Source organism: Labrus bergylta, chromosome 4 (genome assembly GCF_963930695.1).
Source record: "Labrus bergylta chromosome 4, fLabBer1.1, whole genome shotgun sequence".
Classification (NCBI taxonomy): domain Eukaryota; kingdom Metazoa; phylum Chordata; class Actinopteri; order Labriformes; family Labridae; genus Labrus; species Labrus bergylta.
The window spans coordinates 14,024,660-14,036,622 of record NC_089198.1 but is presented as its reverse complement, the minus strand read 5'-3'; the positions used below and the strand labels follow the sequence as shown (position 1 = coordinate 14,036,622).

General features: G+C 43.3%; 1 protein-coding gene across 1 annotated transcript; it reads right to left on the bottom strand.

Annotated features, from left to right (window-relative positions):
• Positions 1–750: 750 nt before the first annotated feature.
• On the bottom strand, positions 751–11,959 carry LOC109996122 (leukocyte cell-derived chemotaxin 1). Its single transcript, XM_020650082.3, has 7 exons — positions 11,800–11,959; positions 11,364–11,504; positions 9,969–10,109; positions 7,353–7,466; positions 2,701–2,851; positions 2,203–2,315; positions 751–1,531 (listed from the first exon to the last, which is right to left on the bottom strand). The coding sequence occupies exons 1-7, from the start codon at positions 11,869–11,871 to the stop codon at positions 1,307–1,309; spliced, it is 957 nt and encodes a 318-aa protein (XP_020505738.2). The 5' UTR covers positions 11,872–11,959; the 3' UTR covers positions 751–1,306.
• Positions 11,960–11,963: the final 4 nt, after the last annotated feature.

Genomic DNA, 11,963 nt, shown 5'->3' with positions numbered 1-11,963 from the left:
GTTTACGTATCGGGGTTCGATTGGTTTCCAGTCGAGGAGCCTGGAGTCGCTTGGCCAGCAGGTGACGATGCTGCCCCGAGGTGCAGCTGTGATTTACAGTCACAGATGTGAGAGAGCTGCTCCTCTCCCTCTTCTCCAACCACATGTATGCAGCAGCTGTAACTGTGAAGAGGCGTCCTGCCGAGGCTAGAGAGCATTAATATGGATCAGCCTCCTAACCTCATCATCAAGCCTCTCACACTGAGTTAAGTGTTAAATTCATCTCGCATCGTTTCATCTCTCGTGACGATCAAACACCCGTTTGTGGCTCTTGATGGAACTCTTAGATTCACAACACTCACACATACACACAAACACACACACACTTCTCCACTATCCCTGACACACACGCACAAACACACCGCCCCCATCCTTACCCCCTACCCCCGCCTCGGGCGGCTCTGTGACATCAAAAGGAGCTAAGCGCTTTGCATCGTGGGTAAGATCTGGGAGCGTGACGGCTACAGAGTCTTTAGTCTCATTAAAGAGTTCTAGAGCTGCAACTCTCACATTAAAGAACTCTGGAAAACTTCTCTGTGCTCATCCCTTTGGAGCAGCTCCCACATGTGACACGTGTGAGGACTGGAAAGTGGCTCAGAGTGGGCGAGAGGAGAGAGAGGGTCTTTCTCAAATTTACAGAATAAAAGTGACAAACATTTATTTACAGAGAGGTTATTGAGTGCACTCGGTCATTAAGAGAGAAAGAGGCTGTTTACTTAAAAACGTTTTATTCAGTGATATTGCACTTTGAAAAAGATCCTTCAACGCATAAACAGAGAAATGCATTTAGATTAAAGTTTGTCCGATAAGCGTACAGTTCATTGTTTTAATGAGAGCTACTCATGGAGGCAACATTGGAAAAAGACAAAATTGCAGAATTAAGGAATAATTCTCACACGAAGTTCAAACAGTCAGTTCTACTGAAGTCAGCGGACTGCTATGCTAAGTATGTTTGCAACCTAGACGTGTATTTACATGAACAAGCAAAGAATTAATGCAAAAGAAAAAGAACTTCTATAAATACAAGCTGTTCTGCTCCCCGAAGATAAATGTGGCATTTTAATATTTGGATTCAATACAGATGTCATTGGGCCTGACCTGTTTTATTTTTACCTTTGCGTGTTCTTTTGAGAAGAATCAACATTCTGTATCTTGCACATTGTGCAAGCCAACATCTTCCTCAATTTTTCCCTAATATCCCCTCCCCTGGACCCTGATCCCTTCCTTCTTTCCTCCCTCCACTCCACCATCTCCCAGGTGTTTGCGTCTACACCAGCCCCATAATGCGAGCCACCCACCAGTTGCAGGGCATGATGACTCTGCAGGCCACCCTGCAGCCCTGGTAGTGATACGGCCAGGGATGGTACCCTCCCAGCGGCTCGCAGATCCTCTGGCAGTGGGTGTAACCACGTCTGCACTCATGGCAGCATATGCCCTGGTGGTCCAGCATGGGGTCAATGTTCATGGGGCCCTGTTCCCCCTCCAGGCCTCTCTGAGGGACGACAGAAAAGATGATCTTAGTGTGAACAGTGTTGGATCACATACTGCTAAGTGAAACTGTACGTGTTTAGCAGCGACGAGGGCTCATTTCAAACCAATTAAAAATGGATTTCCGACAGGCGAGATGGGGGAAGGAGGGGATGTTGTCAGATGTGGGTTTTTGTTGTCAAATATTTTCTTCTTCAGCCTGCTGCGTGCTGTTTACCCCCCTCAGTGGTTGTCAGGAGTGTGTAGAAGGAGATGTGGGGGATGCTTACGGGGGGGGGAAGGGGAGGGGGGGATTGTGAAAAATAGGGCTCAACATAAGGGTGAGGATGGAGGGCACGGGGGTGTGTATGTATAGGAGTCTGTGTATGCTCAGCAGGGCAAAGGGGCTGAGGGGGAAGAGGGGGGTGTTGGGGAATTATTCATTCTGCCTCAATGCTGAAAGGAAAGCTTTGGACAGCCTCACATGCAGAGGGAAACACAGCCACGCATACACTCAGATTTGCAGTGACAATCTGGGCCTCTCCGCCGTGACCCCGGCATCTGCTGCCGCTCACACAGCTGTGAGAAACTCTCTTCTGAAAAATCCCTCTCAGGTAGCCTTCAGATCTGAACGGACAGCCCGGGACGCTGTAAACAAACCAGGAGAGGAGGAATGTGTGTGTTTTTGTGACTCACCTGATAGGGGTTCTCCGGGTTGAACTCTGCCTCCACGTCCTCTTCCTCCTCCCCGGCCACGGCTGCCTGGCGGCGCTGGCGGGAGGCGACGGCCCTCCTCTTCCTCGGGCCGCCTGCACACATCACATTCTCAGTATATGACAGCAGACCAAATTTAGGAGCGCAGTGGCACTAATGTGGCTCAGCTCCTGATTGCACTGCTGTTTCTCTGGCAGCATTTTTGAAGTCCTCAGATGAAGGCGAATGAAAATTGTGTTTTGAGAACTTTTGACCTCGGTATGCTAAAAATTGTACTCTCGGTAGCTCGGAAACTTCAAAAGGACTTCTGCTTTTCTTTTTTGAGACTGTTTTTCCTTCTGCGTCTTTAACAGCTGCGATGTTAAATGGAAATTATTGAGACCGTTTGACCTGCCATCCTCTGTGTTTTGTAAAGAAAAGAAAAAACTGTAGCCTTGAAATATCAGCGTCATTTTTTTCACAAGCTGTCTGGTTTCTTACTGGTTGAGTAGGTGGGACGGAGCCAGAAGATTGGCAGATCTCCACACAGGTCCTTTATCTTACTGCTGAGGAAAGCCGAGTCCGAGAGGGGAGCGTCAGCCGCCACCCAGATCAGATCGTCCTCAAATTTGGCCGGCATCACCTCGTCCTCCTTCAGGGGTAAGAAAGTGAGAAAAACAAACATCACACCAAAACATCAGAAGACGTACCCGGCTGCTGGCGGCGTATCATCACACTTGTTTATGGATCTTGTTACCAGCGTCTCCCTTTAAATAGCCCACAGTGTTTGCATCTTGTCCGAGTCTAATCTGCATTAATGCTGCGCTGTTAATGCTCCTTACAACAACATCAAATCAAGTAGTAAAAAGAAGCCCCAGAGGCTTTAGTATACAGATTATCCTTGCACTAACCGTTAACTGTATACACAGTGTCAGGACTCATCAGGATCTGAAGGGGAGGAGAAATTGGATGGCCTAAATTTGCAGGTTTCTGCAGAGAAACTAATGAGGTTTTCAGAGGAGAGACAGTGTAAACATACAGACTCTGAATCCACAGCCTGCAGGTAAAAAGGGGAATTCTGCAGGGAGGATTTTACCCAGAGGCATTTGTTCCTGCGGGCCGCTCTGCACTCACCACACATGTTAAGGGAATGTTATCCTCCAACCTTTCCGATTTTTTTTTTTTTTTCCAGCTCAAATGATTTGCTGCAGGGACAAATAAAAGTGAGGTCCTTCTCCACCGCTCCAACGATAAGAGTTTCTGACCCACTCTCTTGCTGTGTGTGTGTGTGTGTGTGTGTGTGTGTGTGTGTGTGTGTGTGTGTGTGTGTGTGTGTGTGTGTGTGTGTGTGTGTGTGTGTGTGTGTGTGTGTGTGTGTGTGTGTGTGTGTGTGTGTGTGTGTGTGTGTGTGTGTGTGTGTGTGTGTGTGTGTGTGTGTGTGTGTGTGTGTGTGTGTGTGTGTGTGTGTGTGTGTGTGTGTGTGTGTGTGTGTGTGTGTATCTGTGTGTGTGCGTGCGTACTTATCTAACCCATATTTGCCATCACTCTAAATTATAGCAAATGACCAGCCTGCAGCAACCATTATAACAACATCTCCCTGTCTCCACACACACAAACTCTCTCTCTCTCAAACACACACACACACACACACACACACACACACACACTCAGACGATCCTGAACCAAACGATCATTTATGAGGCAAAAAGAGGCAATAACACAAACACACAGAAAAGAGCAAACGTGAAATAAATGATCCTTTATGAGGCGGAGAGAGGCAATAAGAGCAGCCCTGCGTGATAATTAATTGTGTTTGTGTGTACGTGTGTGTGTACACGTGTGTGTGTGTGTACGTTCATGATGCTGATTCTGGTGAAGTGGATTTATGTGGATGTGAGGCTTATGCAGAGCTAAATGATTTTAATTATCAGGCAGCCTCAATTGAACAATCACTGGCCGGGTGGTTGGTGTGTTGTGATAGCAGACCACACACACACACACACACACACACACACACACGGTTTATTCAGTCCACCAAGCTGTTAAATGATGGGAACCCACACATAAAAATTACTTAGGTGTTACTCGTAGATTGTCAGCTGCAGTGATTCATCCAAACAGCTTCTTATGAAAAGTGGAACCTTAAAGTGTATCTCCAAATGTATCAAACAAAGCAGCGCAGTAACACAATTGCAATTGCTTAAGAATATTTTACATAGGGTTTATAAGGTGCGACAAGACGCTCTCTCGGTTGCCGATTACAAATGTATTTATTTTTGCTTTGAAAATCTACAATTTTTGCTAATAATTATGGTTGGTTGCCAGTTTTGAATTGTCCGATAAAACATACTAGGGAATACTATCCTCAAACAGTCTATACTGCCCACTAACTCAACTGTCAGAATGCTGTTAACAACATGCTAAATGGGGTCACATGACCTCCTCAAACACTTGTTTCATGGTCCAGCTGCGTTGGATCAGCTAGCACTGAGCTAGAAGTCAACAGCACAACAGCAATATACATTAATTTGTTACTAATAAAGCAACGTTGTCATTTCAATATAAATTAACAAAATCCATCCATTATCTATTTCAATTTTCCCGTTCAGGTTGGCGGGGTGGATGGAGCCGAACCCAGCTGCCATTGGGCGAGAGGCGGGGTTACATCCTGGACTGTTCACCAGTCAACCACAAGGCTGACATATAGAGACAGACAACCAGCCACACTCACATTAACGCCTACAGGCAATTTTAGTCGCCAATTGCCCTAATGAGCATGTCTTTAGACTGTGGGAGGAAGCCGGAGTACCCGGAGAGAACCATCACACACACGGGGGGGAACGTGCATACTCCATACAATGAGGCCCTTTTCTGACAGGGATTCGAACCAGGAACCTCCTCACTGTGGGACAACAGTGCTTACCGCTGCACAACCATGCAGCCCCTAAATTTACAACATATTAAAGTTTGTTTGCTTTTATTTGCACACCACTTGTCTGGCTGGCAAGCTCAATCATTGGATAGTCTGAGGCCACAATGCTTTTTGGGGCGGTTTAGTATGACCAGTGTGCTCCCATATAATGCATACAAAAATCTGGCCAGTCAAGTATACATCAGGCCATTTGTCACATACCCAAAATTGTATACTCTGATTTCCCATCTTACAACATAGTCAATGTGACGCCATATTTAGCATGAATAGCATGAAAGCATGAAAGTATGCGGTTTCGGACCCAGCCAGAGAAGAGGGTTGATGCTATTTTGAGACTCAACTGTTCCCAAGCAACCCCAAACATTCTCCTCGCAGTCAACTTATTACGTGCTTGGCTATTGTTAGTGACATAACAATGATCAATGTCTTATTAACCAACATTTAAATGAAATATTGTGACATCCTGCAGCGCTAAATGGTCTCCAGGGTCAACAATGACTCTGAGTTTGTATTAAACGTGATATTTTTGTAATCTTATGGTTCTGGTACAAACTCACAAGTTCTCTTGAGTACTCTACAAAAAGGTAAGTAATCCATCTGTCCAGCCTAGTCCCGATAACGCAAAGAGCTAAATAGCATTAGTTAGCCATTATAATTAGCTAAATGCTAGCATTATAATGCTAACATGCTAATGTAACAATAGGCTCAACTGTCTTCATGCTAATCTTTTATTTGAACAAAGCTGGCAAAGTTTGGAGCTCAGGATATGTAACTTTGTCAGATATGTTCTGTAAACTTGCATCCAGGACGTAGGAAGTAAAAAAATGTTGACTTCATGATGACCCAAGTTGTTGAGATCAATAATGTCTAAACATAACAGGCAATTACATGTTACAGGCAATTTGAATGTGTTTTCTAATGTGTTTTTTAATGTGCCTTTACTTTATTTTTTGTCTTTTCTGTGATGTTGCAAATAGAGCTGCTGTTATGCAAGACAACATTTCACACTTGGTTTGACTATAAAGTTTCATCATCATTTTATGGCGGTCCATCCAATAGTTGTTAAGAGCAGAGTGGAGAACGAACAGACAGACATTGCCTCTCCCTGGAGCCACACTTAAAGCTCCTCTCCAAGCAGGAACTCGGCCAAACATAATGTGCAGCCATTGTCACGGCTTCTGCTTTTATTTCCACAGTTCTCTGCCTGCTGTGGGGATGAGTGCATGGAGCTAAATTCTACCAAAGCTTAGGAGATACGCAATGCAAGTTTGATGAACTTTATCAGGTGCCGTTGTTGACCATTTAACTACCTGCGACTGTACTGGCCGATATATCTGAGCACGTATGAGTATTTTGGATGGGGGACAATGTTCTCAGGGAGATACAGTCACTGGTTAGAAATGAAGCCGTTAAACACGCAGTTGCTCATTATATGGCAGCAATAACAATATCACACAGCAAGTACAGGGACATAATGGAAAGATAATACAAGATAGTGGAGAAATAATGGATCATGATGTGCACAGCTGAGTGGAAATTGAAAAACTAGGACATTTAAGTGAGCTGGACCTCCTAGTTTGTAGATACTGAATACACAAGGAAGAACAAGAGCTGAATGAGCTTCCTTAAGGAGTCGGTGATATTTTAACACGAATCATTCCCTCATCTGTCATCAATGAATGCACACTGTTTTAATATAAACACAGTCATCTACCTCGTGTAAAGTAGCCAGTCGGTTAAATAATTATGTAACTTATTGTAATGTTAAATTCATCATCTTCACTCATTAACATTGCACATTGTCTTATGTAGACTTGCATATATTGGTTTGATAGTTTCCTATTTCATTTTAAAGGCTTGTACATACAGAGCAAAATACACTGGAGTCAAATCCCTTGTATGTGTCCACATACCTGTCCAGTGTAAATGCTAAGCTAAGCTGCTAACAGTAACTTTATATTGACCACACAGATGTGAATTTAGCATCATTATTATCATCTAATTCTTATAAATTATGTTTTTGAAGCAGATTTCCCCAAAAATGTCAAACACTGTCTCTTTAAATGTTCCGGTTATATATAACACGGTTCATTGGAAAGTGCTGGAGCGTCTCAAGTTCCTGCAGTATAAAGAGGCTATTGATGAACGCCCTGAAAAGTAAATTCCAGCTTGAGGTAAACCTGCTTTCTTAAGACATTTAAGACGAACAGGATGAACCCACCAAGTCGAATGTCATGGAGTCCTTGTTGAGGGCCTCCACGTCAGGCAGACGGGCCTTCACCTGCGTCTTAATGTAGCACTTCTCTCCTCCTGCAAACCGGATCCCTGTGATCCCCTGGAGAGGGGGATAGGACAAACAGAGAGCTGGAAGTTAAAACTCTTCATCACCAGTCAAGTTGGTTTGAAGTAATACATGCGTAAATTTAATGTAATCTCTCTGCTTATTCTGTCACATGTAACAGGCAGTGCTGCATTTTAGCAATGTGATTACTCTCAAAAGGATTTTCACACATGAACTCTACTCCTGAAAATATCACAACATTTTAGAGTTGAGCAGCATGTGCTAAAGCAACCTGCTACATTTTTCACCCCAGTTTTATACAAACATTTTCCTGTCAGCCTCCCAATAACATTTCCGCAAGAAGCCAGGGTGAGCGGATGTGTGTATGCACCGGATAATACTCAGTCAAATCCACCTTGAGCGGGCGCGGTGATGATGTTTACATCATGTGAATGGTTGCTTCATACTTCTTCCTGCTCACCTTTTATTTACCACTATTTTGTTGATACGTCTGATTTAAGCAACATTGATGTAAAGGCAGAAACTGTCATCTTAGCATACAACTTTGTTGTTTGTCCGCCATCTTCCACCGTTACTTCAGCAGTGTCCTTTCAAAAAACTTTCTTTTTTTTTTCTTTAGCTGATTTTTGCCTTTATTAGGTAGGACAGTTGAAGAGACAGGAAATGTTGGGCAGAGAGAGTGCATGCAGCAAAGGGTTGAGGTCAGATTTGAAACCCACGGGTGCTGTGATGAGGACTATAGCCTCCTTACATGGGGCTCACGTCATAACCGCTCTGCTATCAGTGCCACAGCAGTGTCCTTTTAACATCTCCCAATGTAATGAGGGGCCTGTGGAAAAGGAGAACTCAGGGAAATGTCTGTGGCTGAAATCTTCAGGAGTACATGTGTGACTAAAGGTCAATATTTCAATAGCTAAAAAGACAAAATCCCCAAATCCCTGCCTCACTCGTCTGATTGGCCTGATTGGGGTTCTTTAATTAAAGATCAAAAACCACCCGTCTGAATGTAATGAAAATTGGGGGCACCATGCATCCTGACACTGATTGGCCCAAAGGGAGATCTCATGTTCAATTGTTCTTAATTTATCGGCTGCTACAGCGAGTCAATCTGCCCACGAGGCTCTTTAGAGTTTCAACAGATCTGATAGAGTTCTTCTGTGACGCTCCGTCGTGCTCTGACAGAGCTGATCAGTGTGTTAGGGTTCAGGCTGAAAGTCATCTGTAGATCTTAGCTAAAAGATGGCTGATAGAAAACATTCAAAAGCACATTAATATATTAAAGTATGTGAACAAATAAGCACAAACTCATTGTCATGTGAAGTAAAAATCATAATGATGACAGTTTCTCTGATCCTCCAGGAGTACTGTATTCTAGATTTACAGGAGGAGTTGAGCTGTGTAGTGTAAGTTGTGTGGGTGTCGTGTTGAAGCTATTTAGTGCTTGATAATTAAATGCTGACTGCCTAAAGGTACTTTTTGTAAAGGGTATTTTATTTTTTTAAATCTGGTTCTGATCTGTTTAAATGATTCAGCAAGTCAAGACGAAGCCAAACCTTGAAATAAAGTATTAAGAGGTAAAGTAGCAGCAGACTGGATGCTTTCAAACTAATTTGAAGGTCACATTTTACAATCATACAGTCGGGAAAAAAAGCCTTTTTGAATGTTCCTTTGAGGCTTTTTAGTAGTGCTGGGAGCCTGATCATTGAAGCCTCAAGCTCCTTGTTTTTACCAATACATAGGGACAAATGGTGTTTGTTTAGTTTGGAATGTTGATTCAACCAAAAGTGTGGAAAATGAACTCCTGACCTGTGTTTGTGATTTTTGGTTGGGACATAATGAGATCATGCACATACATAACATGGAGAGATTGAAACCTGATGACAGAGGTGATGTTGTGGATGAAATCTGGGACTCTTCACTGACATGATGTAGAGGTGAGGACTGGTGTGTGTCTGGTGTGTTGCTTTATCATAAATAATGAAAATGGATCTGTTTTAACTTCTCTAATTACAGCTATGGCTGCTATTACCAAGGATATTCTGAGGGGGGTAACATATGTCCTAAAGAACTGTTGAAATGTTGGTACCAATTTGCATTCTGATTGGTTATTTTAGAATGAGTGTTTCTTCTGATTGTAATGTGCTCACACCTGCCCATGCAGCTGATAACACAGTAATTCATGTGTGAAAAAATCAATATCGAGGCCTTGGTTGTTAAATTGTTCCCAATATGCTGAGAACTTGCCATTTTTTACTCTGTTTTCGTTTTTTATTTCACTGCTGATTTTGCTACAATAACTAACAATTCTTTATTTTTTGAGCCAGTGTTGCCTTTGTTGATAGGACAGCTGAAGAGAGTCATTAGGAAACATTATGGGGGTGGGGGATGACATCCCGACACCTGCTCTACTGACGTAGCTAAACAAGTACCTCTTAATATCTAAATATGTAAAGTAATGGTTATCAACAGTCTTATGCCTGCTCCTCTAAGACCATCATTTTTCTGATGTTTGTGATTATTTCAGATCAGACTCACGATCTCAAAGTCGTGGACCTCCATGGCCTCGTCAGCGCCGCTCCCCGTGCTGAATCTCTCCATGTTGTTGGCTGAGTCGATCTCCATTGTGCCCTCCTCCACCTTTCCATTGATGCTCATGCTGTAGTGAACGTTGTAGACCTACACACACACACACACAAGCACACACAGAGTTTCAGACTGGCATGTAAGGTATGAGAGCCACCCCACCCCCGCTTTCTCTCTTTCAACCCTCCTCCTCCAGTCCCCCCCCTCTGACTCTTCCTCATATTCACCTCTCCTCTTTTCAGGGTTTTCTCTTTCAGACGACACTTTCTTTCAAACTTGTTCAGAAGAAAACAATCTGTGCAGCTCAGCCTCGACAGAGCCCTTTCATCATGTCTTAATAGCATTTTTCTAACTTCATACTGGAAGAAAAAGACTCAGAAAGCTTCATGTTCCCTCTCATCTCCTCCACCTCTTGCCCCCAGAGCATCAGCCGGACCCAAGAGCCCCCCTCCACCACCACTCCACCATCCTCTGCAGGATCCTCAACACACACACACACAAACTCACACACAGCATACACACACACAACGCTTCCATTCACCAAGCAGACTGCACTGTGGGCCTGGAGTGTTTCATTTACATTATACTGTTTGCACACACTGTAAAAACAAGTCCGTCTTTGGAAACTTTCCTCTGGAACCGAGTTGTTTCAAAGCACTTTAAAAGATTTTACCATTGAGGACTCAAATGTTGCTTCCTCTTCAAAGCAGCTTGTTATATGTTTTCTTCCATCAAGTGTCATTATTTTCCTTGTGCTCGAGTGAAAGAGCTTTTCCTTTTTGTTAGTGCCACTTATTTTAGAAGAGTTTCAAAACTACAGTGGAACCAAAGGACAGATGGAGCAGATCAAACTGCATTTGATTCAAGTTTTGATTAAAGCTCCTCGGGGGGAGTATAAAAATGATTGGGGTCAGTTTGTAAGAAAAGTGACCACAGTTTCTCATTGAACTACTTGAATAAGAACAAACTGGAACACTTCCTCAACATGTCAAAATAACTTGAGTTAACTTTAGTACAACCAATGTCCATCACCTATGTTATGTTCATAAAAAAACCTAATAGAGGAACATAAATGTTGTCTTTAAAGGTGCATTTAAAAACCATGTTGCAAGAGAAATGTAGCTCTTAACAATATTCCAAAGATGACATAAATTATCAATAAAGGAAAAGAGTTCACTTTTAACAAGCTCATAAAAGTCAGACTATATCTTCAGCTAAGAGAAAATGTATACAAAAAATACCCTCCCCTTTTTCCTTTTCCTCTCGTTTCAAGCTATTTGCATACAGTCCCTTGTTCGAACAGAATTTGCAGTGTAAATAAGGGAAAAGGTAAAACAAAAATCTTACATGTTTTTCATTGTTGTTCCAGAAGTAAAACGCTCCCACGGCCCCCAGAAGCAGCAGGAGAGCCCCGGCGATCAGCACCGCGATGCCGGCCTTCAGGAGGCGGCCGGTGGCTGCAGGTTTCACGGCAACGGCGGAGTAGGCCTACGGTAAAACAAACAAACCATGAAATATGTACAATTTCACCATGATGCCTGACTAAATCATTCAAAAGTAACTACTGATAAACCAATTACACCCATGATTATTAAGATAGATTCTGTAAAACTGTGAAGTTGCACCGATTTTATGTCATTTGACCAGCACATGACGGCTCAATAATTGTAGACTTTGACCCATAAGGTACATCTGGCCAACTCAGATGTACCCACTGCTCCCTACAGTGTAGATCACTTTATCTCGGGATAATTGAAATGTACTGGGCTGTGTAAAAACTCACCGGGGGCATGAACTGCTGCAGGTCCTCCGGTCCCGCAGAGGCGATCGGTACTTTCTCTAAGCTCCCGGCCATGACTGGATCCAAACACCTGAAGAGACCCCCGTCACTCCACTAACTCCTCTCTCTCTCTCTCTCTCTCTCTCTCTCTCTCTCTCTTTCTCTCT

Excerpts from the sequence above, each read along its gene's own strand:
- LOC109996122 (XM_020650082.3), bottom strand. The coding sequence starts at position 11,871 with ATGGCCGGGAGCTTAGAGAAAGTACCGATCGCCTCTGCGGGACCGGAG. Across the intron at positions 10,110-11,363 it reads GGAACAACAATGAAAAACAT|GTCTACAACGTTCACTACAG; the intron begins GTAAGATTTTTG and ends GTGTGTGTGTAG. Across the intron at positions 2,316-2,700 it reads CCGTCCCACCTACTCAACCA|GCGGCCCGAGGAAGAGGAGG; the intron begins GTAAGAAACCAG and ends TGATGTGTGCAG.